The sequence below is a fragment of the Nyctereutes procyonoides genome, unplaced genomic scaffold (genome assembly GCF_905146905.1).
Source record: "Nyctereutes procyonoides isolate TBG_1078 unplaced genomic scaffold, NYPRO_anot_genome, whole genome shotgun sequence".
Taxonomy (NCBI): domain Eukaryota; kingdom Metazoa; phylum Chordata; class Mammalia; order Carnivora; family Canidae; genus Nyctereutes; species Nyctereutes procyonoides.
The window spans coordinates 26,263,008-26,284,951 of NW_026575139.1; the positions used below are offsets into that span (position 1 = coordinate 26,263,008).

General features: G+C 43.6%; 1 protein-coding gene across 6 annotated transcripts in view; it reads right to left on the reverse strand.

Annotated features, from left to right (window-relative positions):
* DCAF4 (DDB1 and CUL4 associated factor 4) overlaps window positions 1-16,017 on the reverse strand; it is a 30,360-nt gene extending 14,343 nt beyond the window's left edge. For 2 of the 6 annotated variants that reach the window (XM_055304271.1, XM_055304270.1), the window contains exons 1-6: window positions 15,898-16,011; window positions 11,305-11,452; window positions 3,870-3,966; window positions 1,710-1,813; window positions 1,120-1,277; window positions 326-408 (exon numbers count right to left, since the gene is read on the reverse strand). In XM_055304271.1, the coding sequence (XP_055160246.1) occupies window positions 326-408; window positions 1,120-1,277; window positions 1,710-1,813; window positions 3,870-3,966; window positions 11,305-11,395 (533 nt within the window). In that variant the 5' untranslated portion in view covers window positions 11,396-11,452; window positions 15,898-16,011. Of the gene's footprint in view, window positions 1-325; window positions 409-1,119; window positions 1,278-1,709; window positions 1,814-3,869; window positions 3,967-4,183; window positions 4,378-5,029; window positions 5,145-11,304; window positions 11,453-15,897 lie in introns of all 6 variants that reach the window. The other 4 variants (XM_055304272.1, XM_055304273.1, XM_055304274.1 and 1 more) reach the window with 4 other exon arrangements.
* Between the last annotated feature and the right edge of the window lie 5,927 nt (window positions 16,018-21,944).

Below are 21,944 nucleotides of genomic sequence, written 5' to 3' on the forward strand. Positions count from 1 at the left end.
GAATGAAGTTATGGACCTTTCATTACACTGAAAATGATTTCAAGTAACACAGAGGGAACATCTTGAGAAATTTCTGCTCAGGATCTCTGTCTGGATCCCTTCTCTCTCCTTGGCCTCCTGCAGGAGTTTCTCCCCGTGCTCTAAAGGGAAAATGATTTTCTCAGGGCTGATTTTAGCAGAAGGCAGGCTGTGGCCCCTTCCATCATTGTGAAGACTCCTCAGAGTGGTTATGTACTCTAATCCTGATTGGCTTCTTGGACTATGGAAATAAGAAACAGGAAAAGAACATCCATGAAGAAATCTTAACAATGAGGCTTTGTCTTACCGGCAGTAACTGGTGACATTGAGAAAACCCAGCTTGCTTTTCTGTAGCAATGAAGATGCATTAAAGCCTACTCTGGCTATTTTCTAAAAAAAAAAAAAAAAAAAAAAAAAGATTCAATAAAGTTTTATGTTATGGGATAATGGAGATTGCTTTTGGTTTCATAGGACGTAACAAAGAAGCAACTGTATGTACCAAGTTGGCAGAAACTATGTGTACAGAGATCTGATGGTCTCCTCTCCTTAGCAAGAGGAAAGTCCATCACAAGAAAGCACATGTGAGCTGGAAAGTTGGCTCAGTGCCCACCAAGCTCCCCATCAATTTACCTGGGAAAGCCAGGTGAGGAGATGAAGCCACCCTGCTAATGAGTGCAAGAATAGCACTGGTCACTCAGGTCTGCATTCCATTTGACCTGTGGTGACCTGGGAGCTCCCAAAAATCAACTAAATGTCCTAGCATCTAATCCCCAGAAGGAATGCAGGAAATCCTCATACCCAAACCACACACCTTGGTTTTCTACTTAGGATATACAGTTACTGAAACTGTATCACACCACTTCTCAAGATACCTCTGGGGAAGGACAAGATGTGAGAATCACTGATGAGATTTTGCATGTTAAGAAAGAGGGGTGGGTGGTAGATTTCTTGCCTGTTCTCATTCCCTTCATCAGATTCCTATGGGGGGAGCTTGACACCACATGCCCTCAAGTGTACCATGCGAAGTGGTATGGGGGCGTCTAATTGGCACCTCTCATCAGCAGTGGGAGATAGGATGGCCACTAGGATTGTGGAGCCCACCTTTTTCTGCTTGTCTTCTTCCTCCAGCAGCTGCAGCCTTTTGCTCTCCATCTCCTTCTGGCGGATGCTCTCCTTTGTCAGGGGGTTGCAGTTGTTATGTCCGGGGAGTAAGCGGAAGTAGCGTTTCTTTTCGGGGTCAAAGTAAAACCCTGGCAGATCTTTAGTCAAAAGAAATGAGATCCACTTCAACTTAGAACACTGCCCTGACCCACCTAAGAAGGAACCCAGGGGGGAAAAAAAAAATGAAGGAACCCAGGGGCCTGTCCACACCACCCCTCACAGAGTCCATCTGTTCTGAGGGGCAGAAGGTGGGCTAACATTGTCAGTCACCTTCCCATGCCCACGGGAGGAGCCGTCAGCCTCAGGATCCCCATTCCTGGCACACCCAGGGTATTTAGTATTTTGATTTGCTCCAGAATTTCCTCCAAGCCAGGAATGGGCTGGTGACATACATGGAACATAACCACATGCAAGCAAAGACACAGAGGGCTAAAAGAGGCCAAAGAGATGTAACCAGATGACGAGGACGAGGTTTCATCTTTCCCACAGGCAGAGCCACAGGATGTCTACTGTTCAGCAGACTGCCTCACCTGGCACAGAAGAACTCCCAGCTGAGCCGGATGAGGTCGATGGGGACTCATCATCGCTGATGGGACCAGAATCCTGTGGGCTTTGCTCTGCCACTGAGTTACACCTGTTGACACACAATCACAGTAACTTGCAGTGAAGGGCTTGAGTCCCAGTTGTTCTGACTGTGGGATCCTGCAGGGGTCAATTCAGGCAGTTCCATGGCCCTCTGACCCTTCTGATTACTTGGGGAGATGTGAACTCTCCCTTCTCCTTGAAAGCAGTTTATCTACTACACACACACTAAAGTTAAGGCAAAGTTTTGGCTCCTTATCCTTAACAGGACGTGTGTCACAGTAATTCCCTTTCCTTATCTCCTCACTTGAGCATTTTGTGAGGTCTTTTTGAAATTTCCAGATGAAAAGAGGAATAATCTTTGCCAATAAGAATTATTACCAGCTGGGCTCATTTGTCAGCTCAACAGCAGTTACAAGGCCAGGTGCATTTTATTCTTTATTGGATTTCGCAGTACAAATGGTTTAAATTTTACTTGGCCACATCACCTAACAGATGGAAAAATTGGGGGGTCGGAGCATAGAGGTGATTTGCTCGGTTAATACTGGGATAGTGCCATGGTTTGAACACTTGATTTGTGAAGCTACAAGCAGATTCTGTGGCAATTACAGGCTGAAGGATATAATGATAGAGCAAAACACCTAATTTTAGAATCCTGAAAAAATCTGCTTCAAAATCAAGAACTTCCTCCCCAACCCCCAAAGGAATACAAATGGAATAACTAGGCTGAAGAGATGAAAGAACTTTTTCTTTTGTCTGTAAATACTAACTACATAGTTTCAGAGAAAATTATTCATTCTCCCTTTTTATGGCCCAGAGCTTTCTGAAGCAGCTCATCTGTAATCAGCAGCAAGAGGAGGAAGGATTAAGGGTCATGACAATGTCTACATTTCTAGTCCAAGGACTGCTGCTCCATTCTTTCCAGAGCCCAGAAGGTGGCTGTCCAGCATGTTTCCACATGACTCTGCCAAAGCAGAGTTGCAACTTCTTTTTGCACAGATCATATTTTGCTACACGTTGCACTCTTGTGGAAAGGTGTGGGGCCCAAAAAATATCCATGGTTCTCCTTACAAAACATACAAACACTGGGCATCATCCTGATCATTCTACAACATGGGTCAAGTCTGCGACTCTGGCCTAAGAGTAATAGATTTATTCTTCTCCTAAAGAGGCCCACTGTGTATGAAGGGCCTGTTTTGAGCCAGGCAGCCCATCAGGGGCTTTCCATACAGTATTGCAAACCTCATAAGTAATACTTCTCTTTTGTACAAGAGTGACCAAAAGGATTAAGTAATTTGCCCAAATTCACATAGGCAAAAGAAATGTCAAACATTTTAATGGTTTTTGTTACTGTTTGGGTTCATGTGTTGTAGGAAGCATCTTGGTATTTGGCATCTTCTGACTGTCCATGTTAGGAGGAGGTCTGAAGTGTGAAGTTTTGAGACTGCTGGCACGCAGTCCTCCTCTGGTGCAAAGACTTCTGCATGAAGGAAATAAAATCTAGTCTCGGCCCAAGATACCCACCCACACCAGGAGAGGACATCTCTTCATAGTTCAGGGCCAATAGGACTTCTGACCATAAGAACAGTAAGAGTGGAAAAGGTTTGCACCGGGACTTCAACTCAGTATAGGTTAAGTTTAACTTTCTAAGCTGAGTAGTGGGTATATGATGTTCATTGTATTATTTTGTACACTTTTGTGTTTATTAAATGCAGTATATTATATATTTAGCCTTTCTAAGGACTTGGGCTGAATTAGCTATTTTCATTGGCTAGGAAAAGAAAGAGAGAGAGGGAAAAAGTCTGCAAACTAGAAAAACAGCTCTCCAGTTCTACCTGATAATGTCTTACTTCTAAGCCTCTGGCTAGTGCTCTGGCCAGAGGTCATGGTCACTCTGGAAAGAAAGAAGAGTGTGGCTGTATCTCCTCATTACTCCAAGTGTGGCAGGCAGGCTGACTTCCAGCAGCGGCACCCTCTAGGATCTTGTTAGAGATGCAGACTCTTCTTGGGCCCCAGCTCAGACCCCGCATTGTGGTGAGAACCATGGTGACTCCCACACAACCAAGGGGTGCCACAGTGCTAGAGGGGCCCCGGGCAGCAGCACTTGCCTCTCATCAGGACCATGCTGTCTGAGCCGAGAGTTCTGCTGGTGGCTCCTTCTCCCACGTCTTCTATTCTGCCAGTTGTTTTTATACATTTCTGCTCCTAAGAGAGAAAAAAAGAAAGTTCACATACAAATGTGTGTGTGTGCACATGCACGTGCTTTTCTGTTTGCTTCTTGATATTTCCTTCATGCTCAGAGCTAGGCAAGAGGATGGCCCAACTTGGGTTCTCACTAGAGCCAGCACACCACACCTACAAAGGGCCGCTTCCAGGTGGAGACATTGAGGAAAGCCCATGCTTCTGTAGCCACTTCTCTTACCTCACCGTTGATACCTGGCCTGCCAATCTGCCGACCTCTGGTTCCTTGGGTCACTGTGTGAGGTGATGACAGATTCTCACAATTACATTAGATGGCAGTTGAGGCCGGCATGAGAACTCTTAGGTTATTCTTCTTTCTTTTCTTTACCAGATAACACCAGAGCATATAATTTTTCTTTCAGTCCACACACATCCCTATTTATAGAGAATAGATGACAGTGAACACTTTCTCCTACACAATTCCAGTACTGGGCAGGGAAAACTGTGAACATAGTTAAATGAGGGCCAGTGTGTAGGATTTCTCAATGTGCTTTATAAAGGGTTTAGCTTCCTGAAGTATGCAAGCTGTTAAAGGGACAGATGTGCAAATGCATTTTTTAAAGTAACGAATGAGATAAAAACACTTCTTACTGATAGTGCCACAATATTTCAAGTGGCTTTTTCAAATCTTATCTTGTATAGCCTGAATCTATCTCTTAACCACCAGCTTCAACATTGGGAATCACATTAAGAGTTCTTAAAAAGACCAAACTGTGGTACACGGACTAGTTGTTGTGAGTTCCATGCTTTCTTAACACCTGATTCACATCCCCCCCTCCCCAGCCCCAACTCACAGGAGACAGTGATGACATCTTACTGAATATACTTTTATTTATTTATTTAAACTCAGTATACTTTAAAACCACATTCAAATGCCATCACAAAATTAGAAGAACATTTCTAGGACTCAATGCAACCAAAGAATAGATTAGAAAACTATTTGCTTTTATTTTCCAACTTCTTCTGAATGGGGAATGCTTGTTGACATCAGCACACCTGAAGTCTGGACTCCTGGTCCAGTACTTACCCAAACATTTTGTGAATTCTGTAACAAAGTCCTCAGTTTGCTTGCTTCAGACAGTCTGCCTCCCCTACTGGGCCATTCCACAACTTGGATTACTTTCAGCAGACGCTCTCCAGTCCTGTGCCAGAATTAATAAGCACTACTAAGCAAAGCATATAGCCATGCCGAGGTGGGGCCATCATAAATGTGTATTTTCATTCTCTGCTGGGAAATTATGAATTAAACTACTTTAATTATTCCTAGTCTGAGTCACTCCCCACAACTCAGGGTGTTATCCCTGTCCCAAATTCCCTTTCCACTTTCTTCCAATCCTCCTTGTTAGCATAGCTCTCCACCTCATGTAGAAAAGAGATGTTGCAAGGTATGAATATTACAACTTTACCCTTCCTCTTCCACAAGTATCTGCCTTTAATATTTCCAATGGTCTTTCCACTTGTCTTGGGGAAACAGGTGTCCTTGTGCCTTTTCCTGGCAAACCCATCCCACCTGGCTGTTGCTCTTATTCCTCCTCAGACTCAACAGACACCTGTTCCCGTATGCTTAACCAATTTCCCCTGTCCTTATATCTCGGCTTATGAACAGGCTCAGGTTTTCAATTTTTATGTGCTCCATCTCTAACCCAAAAGGAAGAAGATATCCTGAGCACATGGTCTATATGCAGACATCCCATCTATTTCCCTGTCACTCCTCAACCCACTGCAGTCAGGCTACCTCCCTCACCCTTCTGGTAAAATGCTCTTGTGAGGCATTTAATGATCCCCCTACCTGCCAAAGTTAGTGGTCTCTCTTTAACTAAAACATGTGATGCCACAAAGCATCACTCTTCCTTTGGCTTCTGGGAACATTTCTCTTGGTTTTCCTTTTACTTGTCAAACTCATCCTTTTCAAAGGTTTCTCTTGGGTCACCTGTCCTGTGTCTGTTTTCTACTGTCCTAGATCTTTTCACACTTATACCACCATCTCACCTGCCAATGCAGGTTCATCTCTAACCCCTAATACCCCTCCTGGGCATCAACTTCTACTGCCACTATCTACTTCTACGGTGACAGCAGACTCAGCAGGTTCAGAGCCCATGATTTCTCCCTAGTTCTCTGTCTGCTCTTTTACCTATCCATATTTCCCTTCTCTGTAAATATTACTGCTGCCCTCACCCCTGTCCTATAGTACAATAGCTTTATTCATTTTCCTAAGCAATCCACTTTCATGGTTCCTAGACACCACATGCATGGGTCTCCCTGAGGATCAATAATCTTAATCTTTATTTAAGAATAAAGTTGTATTTACTAACTAGTTAAGTTACAAACTAAGAAGAACTATGCAGCAGAAGGGAAATAGGGCCAGTGTTAGAAAAAGAACCCTTATTGACAGATTATTATTAGCAACTCTATAAAAAGATAATTTCTCTAGATTCCACATTCTGTACATAGGATGCCAATTTCCTTTAATTGTGAAGTAATGCAGGACTACAGTGAAGAACACATGTAATGGTAAGTCAAAGCAGATCAGGAGACAGGAGCATGGCATGCCCACACCATTATCCTCCAAAGAGGAGTGGCAAAATCAAGGACATAATAATATGAAATAACTGGTGAGCGCTGATTTTGGAATATGTCTGAACCAGTAACTCACACAAGTGCAGGTTCAGGTACTGCAACACAAGGAAAGACTGACGGCATTAACTGACTTAATAAGCAAGATCAAGCCAAAGTCATCTTAAAAGGTCATAATAAATAGAAGTTGACTGAACACAGAAAGGATTAGAGTGGGATGAACTGGTATCTTTTTGTACTTTTAAGAAGCCTATTTCAGGGGTGGGGAGTGTCTTCCCCGAATGCAGACATAGTTCACTCTAAGTACCCACTTTATGCATTATGCTTGCCCTTATCACTCTGTACTAAACTTTGTAGTCCCATCTCAGATTAACATAACATGAATTCTCTAAGCAAAGACCCTGCCTTGTTCCTTCTGTTCCTAGCACTCATGACCTACTTGTTCTCAGTAAATGTTCACTGAACTAAACAGAAAAACAAAACAACCTCACAGCTACTTTAAAATTCCAGGTAGCCCCTTTTTGCTCTAGGCATTTTCATTTACAAAGTCAAACATGATTTAACTTTTTGGAAAATGACTAGGCAATACTTATCAAGTAACTTATAAATGTACAAGCCTTGTGTTGGGAATGGATCTTAAAAAATAATCCAAAAGACTATAAAAATTACAACTTCACAATCACTTTATGAGGCTAGTATTACCCTATTACCAAAACCGAAGACATTGCAAGAAAACTACTTATCAATATACCCATGACACAGACACACAAAATGCTAACAAACCAAATCCAGGAGCATATAAAAAGGATTATACATGATGAGCAAGCAGAATTTATCTCAGGAATATAAGGTTGATTCAACGTAGGAAAATCAATGAATGTAATACAGCATATTAACAGAATACATGGAAGGGAAAACCCCACATGATTATTTCAATAGATACAGAAAGGGCATTGGGTAAAATCCAATGGCCTCTCATGATTAAAAGTTAGAAATAGAAGGTAACTTCCTCAACTTGATAAAGGGCATCTACAAAAAAACCCAAAGCTAACATCACACTTAATGGTCAAAGAGTGCAAGTTTCCTCCCCAAGATCAGGAACAAGTCAAGGATGTCTGTTCTCACCACTTCCATTCAACACTATACTAGAAGTTCTAGTCAACGGCAATTAGTCAAGAAAAAGAAATAAAAGGCACTCAAACAGGAAAATAAAAAGTACTTCTATTTGTAGCTGGCATGATCTTATATAGAGAAAATCCTAAAAAATCAACAGCAAAACTATTAGAAGGGATACATGAGTTATACAAGGTTGCAGGATACAATCTGAAAATGAAATGAAAGAAAACAATTCCATTTACAGTAACATCAAAAAACTATAAATTACTTAGGAATACATATAATATGGTAAGTGGGTAACTTGCACATTGAAACTATAAAACACTATGAAAGAAATTAAAGAGGACCTAAGTAAATGGAAACATATCTATATCATAAATTATAAAACTTAAAATGGCCTCCAAATTGATTTACAGACTTTTTTTTTTTAATTATTTTTTTTTTTTAATTTTTATTTACTTAGGATAGTCAGAGAGAGAGAGAGAGAGGCAGAGACACAGGCAGAGGGAGAAGCAGGCTCCATGCACTGGGAGCCCGATGTGGGATTCGATCCCGGGTCTCCAGGATCGCGCCCTGGGCCAAAGGCAGGTGCCAAACCGCTGCGCCACTCAGGGATCCCTTGATTTACAGACTTAATGGAATCCCTATCAAAATTCCAATTGCTATTTTTGTAGAAATGGAGCAGCTGATCCTAAAATTCATATGGAAATGCAAGGGGTCCAAAACAGTTAAAAAAAAAAAAAAAGTCTTGAGAAAGCAAAATTGGAGGACTCACACTTTCCAATTTCAAAACTTAATACAAAGATACAGTAATCAAGATAATGTGGTAGCGGCATAAGGATAGAAACACAGATCACTGGAGTAGAACTGAGAGTCCAAAAATAAACCCACCACAGCTATGTTTTTTTTTTTTAATTTTAAGTGGGCTCCACACCCAATTTAGGACTTGAACTCATGTTCCAGAGATTAAGAGCTGCATGCTCTACTGATGGAAACAGCCAGGCACCCCCCTCAATTGATTTTTGAAAACGATGCCAAGACTATTCAGGAGGGGAAAGTAAAATATTTCAACTGCTAGGACAACTGGATATCCACCTGCAAAAGAATGAATTTGAATTCCTACTTCACATCATACATAAGAACTAATTCTAATGGATCTAATATCTAAAACTATAAAACTTAAAAAAAAAGATTTATTTATTTTAGGGAGAAAGAGAGAGAATGCATGCAAGATCAGAAGGGGGAGAGGGAGAAAATCCCAAGTAAACTCCATGCTGAGCTCAGAGCCCCACATGGGGCTCAATCCTACGACCCTGAGATCATGACCCAAGCTGAAACCAAGAACTGGATGCTTAACTGCGCCATCCAGATGCCCCTAAAAGTATTAAACTCTTAGAAGAAAACACAGATATAAATCATCATAATCATAGATTAAGTAATGATTCCTTAGAATGCCTGAAGCACAAGAAAAAAATAAAATAAAACAGACCTCATCAAATTAAAAACTTGTGTACATCAAATGATCACTACTAAAAAAAGGGGGAAAAAAGAGTGAAAAGCCAACTCACAAAATGGAGGAAAATTATTTTTATATTTTTTAAAGATTTACTTACTTATCTGAGAGCAAGAGCAGGTGTTCAAATGGGGGAAGGGGGTAGGGAAGGAGAGAATCTCAAGCCGACTCACCACTGAGCATAGAGCCCAACACAGGGCTAAGTCTCACTACCCCATGATCATGACCTGAGCTTAAATCAAGAGTCAGGTGCTTAACTGACTGAGCTACCCAAGCACCCCAAGAAAATTATTTTTAAATTCTATATTTGATAAGGATCTAGTATCCAGAATATATAAATAACAGGAAAAATAACCCAACTGAATAATAATAATAAAACAATTAAAGACATTTTTTCAGACATACAAATGGCCACTTAGAAAATGAAAAGTTGCTCAACATCATTAGTCACTAAGTAGATGCAAATCAAAACCACAGTAAGATACCACTTCATACCTACCAGGGTGGCTACAATCAAAAAAGTCAGATAACAAGTATTGGTTGAGGATGTAGAGAAACCTCATACATTACTGGTGGAAGGCAAAATTCTGCAGCCAGTTTGGAAAAAAGTTTGGCAGTTGTTCCAAAGGTTCAACAGTTACATGACTTAGCAAAACCCAGCAGAAATGAAAACACAGAGCTATACAAAAATTTGGTACCATTCATAGCAGCACTATTCATAATTAATTGCCTCAAAGTAGAAACCTAAATTTCCATCGACTGGTGAATGGATAAACCAAATGTGCCACATCTGTACAACAGAGTTCAACCATGAAAAGAGTGAAGTACTGATGCTTGCTACAATGTGGACAAACCTTGAAAACATTATGCTAAATGAAAGTAGCCAGACACAAAGGGATGACACAAAAGGTCACATATTCTATGAATCAATGTACATGAAATCTCCAGAATAGGCAAGTTCAGATACAGAGAGACAGGGAGGAGAGAGGGGGAAGAAGAGGTGGTTTCCAGGGGGCTGAGAGTAGGGGAAGAGAGTAGGGGAAGAGAAGGCAGAAAATGGGGAGTGACTAACTGGCACAAAGATCTCTGTACCCTCAAAGATTTTTTTTTTTTTTTTTTGAAAGAAGCTTCTTGGGAGACTATTTTTCCGTTATGAGTAAGTATGTTCCCCACTCATCCCAAGTTAATTGATTAAGACTGATTACATTGTTTTCACAGGCAACATGCCACCAGATTACAACAAGCTTTGGTAGCAAAAGCAATAGTCACATATACAATACTTCAGTATGCCAGTTTTGTTTTAAAACCAGAATTAGGTTGAATGTGACTTCTATTTAAACTAAAATTTATGCCTGTGCATTCATAAAATACTGATATATTAGTTTCGTATTTCCTTTATTCTGTTTGATTACATATACACTGAAAGGTAAACATACAGATCAAATGATGAGACTTCATGTTTCAGTGAAAGTTTAAAAAAAAAAGAAAACTTGTCTTTTTACTTAACACTGCAAGATAAAGAATTTTTTTTAAATTTTTTAAAAAAATTATTTATGATAGTCACAGAGAGAGAGAGCGAGAGAGAGAGAGAGAGAGAGAGGCAGAGACATAGGCAGAGGGAGAAGCAGGCTCCATGCACCGAGAGCCCGACATGGGATTCGATCCCGGGTCTCCAGGATCGCGCCCTGGGCCAAAGGCAGGCGCTAAACCGCTGCGCCACCCAGGGATCCCAAGAATTTTTTTTTTAAGAGAGGGGGAGGTTGAGGGACAGAGGGATGAGAGAGAATTATTAAGCAGGCTCCATGCCCAGGACTGAGCCCAATGCAGGGCCCAAACTCACAACTGTGAGATCATGACCTGAGCCAAAATGGAGAGTTGGATGTTTCATTGACTGATACACCCAGGCACCCCATGAAATAGAATTTTTAAATCAGAACAACTAGGTAGGATCCTTTTCTGGAGTTGACCTAAAAGAAACTAACTGAATTGGTAGATTTTTTTTCTTTTTTTTTTGGCTTCTGTTATCTACTTACTGTAGCACTCCCAACCAGGAGCAGTGCAATAATATGAAACACTTTGAAATCCATAATCTGGGATACCTGGGTGGCGCAGCGGTTTGGCGCCTGCCTTTGGCCCGGGGCGCGATTCTGGAGACCCCGGATCGAATCCCACGTCGGGCTCCCGGTGCATGGAGCCTGCTTCTCCCTCTGCCTCTGTCTCTGCCTCTCTCTCTCTCTCTTTGTGTGACTATCATAAAATAATAAAAATAAAAAATTAAAAAAAAAAAGAAATCCATAATCTTTAAAAAAAAAGGGGGGGGGGCGGATTATACAAAAAGACCACATATCACAAAGAGGTTAAAATGACTAGGTATATATATTTTTTAAAACTTTCATTTACATCAGCAGAAACTTCCTTAAATTTTCTTCCCCTATTTTCAGTGGTATTTCATTTTGAGGTTTAACATGGCAAGCCAGTATAAAGTTTTACAATTCAGTACAGCACATCTCTTGACCCACAGTTTCACTTTCCCTGGGTTCAGTTATCCTCCATCAGATCCAGAAGCAGATGATTCTCCTCCGGATGTACCCTCAGATCATCAGGAGATCAGTAACAGCCTAATGCTGTGTCACAACATCTACATGTCGTCTCATCGCGTAGGCATTTTATCATCTCACATCATCACAGAAGGGTGACTACAGTACAAGAAGGTATTTTGAGACAGACCACGTTCACATACCTTGTATCACAGTATATTGTTGTAACTGTTCTATTTTATTACCAGTTATTGTTGTTCAACTCTTACTGTGCCTAATTTATAAATTAAACTTTATCACAGGTATGTCTGTATAGGAGAAAACATAAGTTTTTTACTATCCATGGTTTTAGGCATCCATTGGGGGCTTTGGAATGTGTCCCCTGGATAAGGGGTACTACTGTAATCCTGGATTCTGAGTCATTTTAAGATGAAAATGGAAAGGAGTATAAGAAAATTTAGTTTTCTTCTGTAACATTTCAATCAACTGCTTGTTGTTTCTTTCTTAGTCAACAGATGGATACCTGTCCTGTTCCAGATACACATTTAGCTGACAGCGATCTCTGAAAACTCTGAATCTAAATTTGTTCTTGTCAGAAACCAGAAAAACAGGACTGCCTAACTCAAGCTCTAACTGAAACCTATTGTTCTTATTTCTTATCATAGTTTTTTGAGGCATTGATAAAGAGGTTTTGCAAGACCAGAACATTTTAAATGCTTGGCCAGAAAAGCCCCAAAAGCAACAGAATGCCTAGAAAACCACATCCCACACATCACCTCCCTGCCCACGATCATATGACGCACACATTATAACCCCCCCACCTGTGATCACATGTTCTGTCTGTTCACACATACCTCTCTGCACATCTCCCTATAAAACTCTAGGTGTCCATCTTTCGGGCTGAGAGGTCAGTCAAGACTTGAGCCTGCCACCTCCTCTGGCTGCTGGCACTTAAATTTTTCTTTTCCAAAGAAAGATCTCTTGAGAGAAGTTTATCCAAGTTTGTTCGGCAAGAGTATTGGCAAATCTAGGTAGGAGCTATGCTTTTGATTTGTCCAGCCCTCTCGGTATTCCTGGGGACGGAGCAGTTGGCCTCACGGGGCACCAAAGCTTTCCTGTTGGTTTCTGGAGTTACTGGCGGAGATGGATTGTTGGGTAACACTCTTAACGTTATCTACATGTGGTGGATAATCTAGTGGATACCCAGAGCTTCTGAAAGACCTATAAATCTTCCTCACCAACCTTTGGCACATCTTGGTAGGCAGCTGTGTATACCTCTAATGCTTTGCCGTGAAACAGAATTTCAGTAGTGATAAAATGGAAATACAGTGCTGGTATCCTTTATTTTTTGCTCTTCAGAACTGCCAATAGCTTTCTCCAGATGAAAGCTGTTTGGATAGCACCCACTGTAGCTGCCTGTTCTTTATTTATTTTTTTAAGATTTTATTTATTTATTCATGAGAGACAGAGAGAGAGGCAGGCAGAGACATAGGCAGAGGGAGAAGCAGGCTCCATGCAGGGAGCATGATGTGGGACTCGATCTCAGGACCGTTGGATCATGCCCTGAGCCGAAGGCAGATGCTCAACCGCTGAGCCATCCAGGCATCCCTGTGGCTGCCTGTTTAACTGGGTTCCATCCACATGCCCATAAGATGGGTTTGCAGAGTTGTCCTTTCTAAATCAGTTTAGCCTGTCCATTCCTTGCCATTATGGTTGTTGTGAAGTCATCCCATTTCATTTTTACCTTGGTTTTAAGAGTTTTCAAAGGTTCACCTCCTCCGGCTCCAAGTATGAACCTTTACCTTGTTGATAATCCTGAAGTTTGGCAAATTTCGGAGTTTTTCAGCTCCTGCTTCAAATCAAGGATCTCCCTGGGGGGCTCAGCAGTTTAGCACCTGCCTTCAGCCCAGGGCAGGATCCTGGAGTCCCAGGTTCGAGTCCCACATCAGGCTCCCTGCACGGGGCCTGCTTTTCCCTCTGCCTGTGTCTCTGCCTTGCGCTCCCTCTGTGTCTCTCGTGAATTAAAAAAAAGGGGGGGGGGCAGCCCCAGTAGCTCAGCGGTTTAGCGCCGCCCTCGGCCCAGGGTATGATCCTGGAGAGCTTGGATCGAGTCCCATGTCAGGAACACTGCGTGGAGCCTGCTTCTCCCTCTGCTTGTGTCTCTGCCTCTCTCTCTCTCTGTCTCTCATGAATAAATAAAATCTTAAAAAAAAAGAAAAAAGCCAATTTCAAAAAAAAAAATTAACAAAACAAAACAAAACACAAATCTATGCTCTCTCTAGTGGCCCAGTTATGGGATCTCCCTGGGAAGGTGGTTTTGCCTTGCAGTGGGACAGTTCTCCCCACTGCAACCTCCAAGATTTGGTAGAGCTCTCCCAAAAGCTTGTGGTTGGAACATCCCAGTTTCTTGGATAACTGGCCCTGCACCTTTCCCAAGATGCCTACCTTGCTACCTCATGCCTCAGGGTTGTGGGGCAGCCTGGGGGTGGGGGTGGGGTGTTAGCTTAGCAAGGGTGCTGGGAGCCCGCAGGCCTCTGGCTTTCCTTACTTCAGCCCAGGGCTGAAATTCAGGGTGGGAAGAGGCTCCATCTTTTCTACTTAAGACCTCAGGTTGGGAGCCCTAGCAGCTGGGCCTCCATATCTGGCCTGGAGCCCAACAACGTTCCTCTGAATTGCATGGGCCACAGGGTTTTTTTTCTGGGGTGATAAAAATGTTCTGGAAGAAGATCGTGGTGAGAGTCACACAACGTTGTGAATATCCTACAAAACCCACCGAACTGTATCCTTTAAAACGGTGGATTTTACAGTGTGAATTATATCTCAAAAACAAAAAAGATTTACTAACTATAATATTTAAAAGTGAGAAACAGGGCAGCCTGGGTGGCTCAGCGGTTTAGCACCGCCTTCAGCTCAGGGCGTGACCCTGGAGACCTGGTATCGAGTCCTTTGTCAGGCTCCCTGCATGGAGCCTGCTTCTCCCTCTGCCTGTGTCTCTGCCTCTCTATGTCTCATGAATAAATAAAATCTTAAAAACAATAAAAATAAAAGTGAGAAACATCCTAAAAAAAAAAAAAAAAAAAAACACCCAACAGGGTAATTACGATGACGCAGACTCCTGGACTGTAATATGGAAAAGGCGAATGCTGAATAGCTTGTAAAGCCCAACACAAAATGGCCCCTACAAGGAGCTCGCCTTGCCCACCTTGAGTTTTTTTTTTTTTTTTATGACTATTTTTTACAAACGAGGAAACTGAGGCTTCCAGGTCTAAGTTATCTTACCCAGCAGGACACGAAGAGTGGTGGAAAAGAAATTCCGCCCCTGCCGCAGAACGCCACCTCAACCGTAATTTCCATTGTTATTTAAAACAGAACTTCGCGGGTGTGTGTGTGTGTTTGGAATTTTGTTTCCTCCAGGAAGTTTTCACAGATTTCTTTCCTCCCCGTTGTCCGAGTCTAGAGAGGGGGACCGCAGGCCACCCCCACGGCCTTGGGGGAAAGCGGCTGAGGCCGGCGGCGGCGGGGGGTGACGAGGCCTCGGGGACCCTGAGAGCCCGAGTCCGTAGAGGGGCTCTCCCGCCGGCTCGCAGCTCCGCGTGCGGGTTCGCACCCGGGCTCCGGCACCGACTAGGGCGGCAGGGGGCGCGCAAGCGAAACCTCACGAGGCCTCCGCCGGCGCCCGACGGAGGGACCCACCTCCCAGGGCTGCAGGGGGGAAACCTGGAGGCTCGCGAGGCAGTCAGCCCGGCGCCGAGCTCTCGGTCCACGCTCAGGGAGCGGCAGCCGTTCTCACCGCCTCAACTTTCAGGGAAACGGCCGCCGAGGCTGCCCGGTCCCGACACGGCAGGTGCTGGGTGCCACGCTCAGCAACGAGGCTCAACAGGACGCCCCCTCGGGGTGCCCCCCACCCCCGCGTTTACGGCTGCAGAACCCAACCGACGGGACGGGCGGGGGCTCCCCTCGCCGCGGGGCCGGCCCAGCCCCCCCCCCCCCACCGACCCACGCCACGGTCAGGCCGGCGTCGCACGTGCTCCGCGGCTCCCCGCCCCTTTCTCGGGCCTTCCCCCACGGCCCAGCCCACCCCGCGCTCGGTGCGGGGAGCAGCGGCAGCCCCGGGCCGACGCCAACGGCCGCCGCTGCCGGCACACACTGACTCACCAGACGGTCCTTTCCGGCTCTCCTCAGGCCCGGGGCCGGCAGGCGTACGGGATACGCGTGGACGGAGGACCCGGAAAGACCACGCTGTAGCGTCGGCCAGTTAGTTGCGTCCGTTTTTTGTGTTGTCGCAGCGGATAGGACTAGGAGGCCGCCCCCTCCTCCTCATTGGACACGGCTTCTGGCTGTCTACGCCAATAGGGTGGGTCTTAGGGGGAGGGCGGAGACTGGAGCCTCGGCTCCTCCCATGCCAGGCGAGGAGGCGGGCGAGTCTGGGGCGGGGCCTGGCGCGCTGGGGGCGGGGCCTGGCGGGCCGGGGGCGGAGTCCCGACCCCGGAAGCTCCGAGGAGGCGGTGTCTCTGAAGGAGTGGTACCCGACCCAGCAGCGGATACCTTCGCTCTCCGCAGCCAGTTGGTCCCGCCGGGAGTCGTCCTCCTGCTGCCTTGGGCTACTATATTTAAAGCTGAGATTTCGAGGGGAGGAAAGATGTTACTGTGGGAAAGACAAAGGCGTCTCTGAGGTGAGGGAGAAAAAAAACAGGTGGTGACGTCTTGGGCAGTGACCTCAGGTGACCTCAGCAGCCGAGGCTGCTGACCCTAGGTGTGTATGGCTCCAAGGTGCAGAGGAGCGTGGTCTGGACGGCCGTCAAGGAAGGTCACTTCTAAGTCTAGCTCTGTTTTCCTGCTTTGCTCTATGACCTAGGACGAGTCTCTTCTTCTTTTTTGTGCCTTCATTTCTTCTTTTGAACCATGAAGTTGATCTGATGTCCTGATGTTCTCTCCAAGGCAAAGTTTGTTTGTACGACTAATATTTCCAGAATGTTCTCTTTGTGCTGTCCCTGTTCCAGTTACGAGCTGACAGCTCTCAGAACTTTTAGAAGCTTGCAATGGGCACTTGGCCAGAAGTGATGGTTTTGTGAGAAGATCTGGCTGGGTTCAAACAGGCAGGCTTGGTGGTGGTGGTGGGGGCAGGGGTTGGTTAAAAAGGAAAGAAAGAAAAAAAATTTATACAAATAGGCTGGGCTTGGTTGTTGCCACTACCAGGCCTGGCACACCACGTGCCTTGTTAACCCAGGTCCCTCTGAGTGGCTGGACGGGTTAGAAAATAGGTTGTGTGGTTTATCAGTTGTATCTCAGTGTGAAAGCATTTCAGTCAATAATAAAGAAGGTAGAATTTAAGCTCTCAAGGAGTTTACAAACAAATGCAGGGTGTGGAATGGGGAGAGGTGGTAAGCGGAATGAGAAGTGAGTATAGTCTGAATAAAGGACAGCGTTGTGAAGCTTGAGTGGCCCAGAAGAGAAGGCAGAGAGAAATTCTGAGCTGAATAAACCACCTGCCTGTTCAAGGAATAGTGAGGCATTTATTTTGGCTGGATGGGAGGGGAGTCCTGGAAGCAAAACCCTGCTGGGTAGGTTGGGTCAAAGGTCAGGGGTAGGAGCTGGCCGAGAGACCCGGAAGGTCTGAGAGTTGGGGAGTGCGGGACTAGGGCTGCACTTTGGAGCGGTCACCCAGGCAGCACAGTGGGAGAGACTTGTGCAAGTCGGCGGGGAGCCTCCTTAGGAGCTTATTGCAGCAACTCGGTGAAAAGTAGTGAGGACTGAAGCCGAGTGGTGGCCGCTGGGATGGACCGGAATGTAGATGGGAGACACTTCAGAGGAGGGAGGAGCTGCAAGGCTTGTTGAACTTTGTGGGAGGAGTCAAAGGGGATTGTAAACTGAAGAGCTAGGGTCACTGGAGAAGGTCAGGAAGGAGTTGGCTTGGGGCTTGCGGAGTGAATGGCCGCAGCCGGACAGCTGGGGGCTCAGGCACAGCTTCTGCCTTCGCCATCTGCAACAGGCACACCTGAGAAAAAAAAGGTTAGAGAACATTTACAAATCAAGGCACAAAAGGAACTTGGTCTTGAGTGAGTCATTTGGCCTCTGTGAGCCTCAGTTTCCTCATAGATAAAATGAGGATGACGATCTATACTGAAGAGTTGTAGTGAGGAGCAGATGTGGTGACTATAAAGCACCTCACGGCTTGGTCTACATGTCCATGGATTAAGCAGCCTCTGTTATGAGGAAGGCTGGATATCTGGATGGTGCATATTACCATCAAAAGCAAAAATAGGGGCTCCTGGGTGGTTCAGTAGGTTGAGGGATGGATTCTTGATTTCAGTTCGGGCCATGATCTCATGTGTCATGAGTTCGAACCGAGGGTCGGGCCCATGCTTAGTGTGGAGTCGGCTTGAGAGTCTCCCTTTCCCATTCCCTCTGCCCTTTCCCCTGCTCACACTCTCTCTCTAAAATAAATAAATGTTTAAAGAAAAAAATAATTCCTGGGACGCCTGGGTGGCTCAGTGGTTGGGCGTCTGCCTTTTTCTCAGGGTGTGATCCTGGATTTCTGGGATCGAGCCCTGCACCTGACTTCTTGCATGGAGCCTGCTTTTCCTCCCTCTGCCTGTGTCTCTGCCTGTGTCTCATTAATAAATAAATAAAATATTTTTTAATTCTTTTTTTTTTTTAAATTTCACCTCCAGAATTTGAAGCCAAGGCAAATAAGAGTTTTGCATCTAAAATGAACATTAGGGGGGATCCCTGGGTGGCGCAGCGGTTTAGCGCCTGCCTTTGGCCCAGGGCGCGATCCTGGAGACCCAGGATCGAATCCCACGTCGGGCTCCCGGTGCATGGAGCCTGCTTCTCCCTCTGCCTGTGTCTCTGCCTCTCTCTCTCATTCTGTGTGACTATCATAAATAAATAAATAATAAAAAAAAATAAAATAAAAAATAAAAAAAAATAAAAAAAATAAAATGAACATTAAAAAAAATAAAAATAAAATGAACAACATTAAATTTGACTACATTAAAAAGAAAAAAACCATGTATTCCTTGTCATATGCCTTCTATTTTCTAAGACTTTTCTATATATTCATTCTTTTCATTAGGACAACAGTGTGAGATAGGTACTACTAATAATAGTACCACTTCACTGATTAGTTGAGTCCTAGGTTAAGTCACACAGTCAGTGAGTGGCAGAGCCAGGATTTAAACTTTGGCAGTCTGGTTCCAGAATTTGTGCTCTCAGGGCAAAAACTACTGAAAGTCAAAAGACACTTAGTTTGGTATAAAATATCTTTAACTCCTATCGCAGAAAAGTGATTTTCTTAATATATAAAGTACTTCAAAAATAATCTCAATAGAAAAATGAACAGAATTGGGCAGCCCAGGTAGCTCAGCGGTTTAGCGCTGCCTTCAGCCCAGGGCGAGATCCCAGGGTCCTGGGATCGAGTCCCACATTGGGCTCCCTGCATGGAGCCTGCTTCTCCCTCTGCCTGTGTCTCTGCCCCCCACCCCCATCTCTCTCTGTCTCTCATGAATAAATAAATAAAATCTTAAAAAAAAATGAAAGCATCTATACCAACTATACAGAAAAGGAAGTAAAAATGAAGGGATCCCACTGTCACTCAATATAAGTAAAATGTGGTTTAAAACTCCTGATGGGTACCTGAGTGGCTCAGTCTTGATTTTGGCTCAGGTCATGATCTCAGGGTCATGAGATTGCACCCTATGTGGGGCTTCATGCTCAGTGCAGAGTCTGCTTGTCCCTCTCCCTATCCCTCTGCTCATCTCATTCTGCTCCTCCCCTGTTCTCTCTCTCTCTCAGATAAATAAATAAAATCTTAAAAGACAAACCCTTCTCTGGTATGTCCTTTTTCATAACCAGATTAGCAAAATCCAGAATTTTATTAGTGCTCAGTAAGGCTCTCCTACAACCTCTAAGGGAGATACTTTGGCAACCTATCAATACTATCAAAATAAAAAATGCATATACCTTTGACCCAGCAATTACACTGCTAGGATTTGATCCAAAAAATGTTTGCTTATGTGCAAAATGACTTATGTAAATGGAACATTGTGTAATAGTGAAAGTTTGAAAGCTTTCTTAATGTCCATCAGTAGGAGACTAGTTTATTTTTTTATAAATTAATTTTTTATTGGTGTTCAATTTACCAACATACAGAATAACACCCAGTGCTCATCCCATCAAGTGTCCCCCTCAGTGCCCGTCACTCACTCACCCCCACCCCCCGCCCTCCTCCCCTTCCACCACCCCTAGTTCGTTTCCCAGAGTTAGGAGTCTTTATGTTCTGTCTCCCTTTCTGATATTTCCCACACATTTCCTCTCCCTTCCCTTATATTCCCTTTCACTATTATTTATATTCCCCAAATGAATGAGAACATACACTGTTTGTCCTTCTCCAATTGACTTACTTCACTCAGCATAATACCCTCCAGTTCCATCCACGTTGAAGCAAATGGTGGGTATTTGTCGTTTCTAATGGCTGAGGAATATTCCATTGTATACACAAACCACATCTTTTTTATCCATTCATCTTTTGATGGACACCGAGGCTCCTTCCACAGTTTGGCTATTGTGGACATTGCTGCTATAAACATCGGGGTGCAGGTGTCCCGGCGTTTCATTGCATCTGAATCTCTGGGATAAATCCCCAACAGTGCAATTGCTGGGTCGTAGGGCAGGTCTAGGAGACTAGTTTAAAAAATGATAGTACATTCATTCAGTGGAATACTGTGCACTGAAAAAAGACAAGAATAAGAATAAGGTGGCTCTTTATATACTGATATAAAACTACCCCCAAGATAGATTTTTGGTGAAAAAAAAAAGCAAGGTGAAGAACAGCATGGAAAGTTCTACAGAGGGTGAAAAATGTCTGTGTGTGTGTATTGTGTGTGCATGTTTATCTCCTTGGAATGATATACAGGAAACTGATAATATCAATTACTTCTAAGGTGGTGACCAAGATGGTTAGGAGACAGGGATGACCATATGTCCCATTGTGCCTTTTGAATTTTGACCATGTGAATATATTGCCTATTAAAATATAAAATTTAGGTGTTAATTAAAACAAATGAACATTATGTACAGCAACCAACTGCAGAAGCTACTCATTTTAAGAGGTGAACTGTAAATATGTTGCTAAAGAAGCTAGAATGCTGATCACATCCCATCATGGAGACACTGAGGCAAAATATAATCATCAATAAAGGAAAAATGGAAATTAACACATCCATTAAGTGATAACAGTCTACCCCAAGTGCAGAAAATGTATCCTTTTAATCAGAATTTATCAACGTTTAGCCAGTAGTATCTAATGTCCTGGTCACTGGAACTCTGCATCCAGAATAATTGACCAGTTCTTTCCTTAATGAGAATTACTTATCATACAAGACTCTCCGACTCTTTGTTTGACTACATGTTCACCAAAATGCTGATGACTGCTTCTACTATCCAGGAAACGTGATTCTAGAAAGGAGAGAGCTTTGGGTAATGGGCAAGAATATTATAGAAACTAGGAAGATACATATCCCACCAATAATTAATAAATAATTAATATTCTATGTACTTGGATGCACTAAAGTGGTTTCTTTTTTTCTTTTTTTTTCTTGCTGGACATAGAGCCTAACACAGGGCTTGAACTGATGACCCTGAGATCAAGGCCTCAGCTGAGATGAAAAGTTGGACACTTAACCAACCGAGCCAGCCAGGTGCTCCTGTACTGAATGAAGCACTCTCTAAGGATCTGGTCTAAGTAACTGATAATATCAAGTGTTGGAACCCCCAAACTCAAGGACAAGACTTGTAGTGCTTCTGAAGTGTTATTCTTAGCTAGTGAGCAGCATGACCAATTTAACAATAATATATGCTTGATGCAAAATTTATGAAAAGAAAAGCACAAAGTAAAAAAAAAAAACAAATAAACAAACCCAAATTACCTATGATAAATCCATTCCTTGAAAAAAGCTCTGTTAGTATTTGGATGTCTTTATTTCTAAGCATGTGTTTGTTGTACTTGTTTACATAGTTCATTAATTCGTTCAAATATCTATTGAGCATTTGGAATGCCATGCCTGTTCCAGATGCTGGGAATGTAGTTATATATATATTTTTTAATAATTAAAAACTTCATTTTGAAGCAGTGACAAACTAATAGAAAATTCCAACTGTAATACAGAGGAATTTCACACTGGAATACTTTTAGTTTGCGTTTT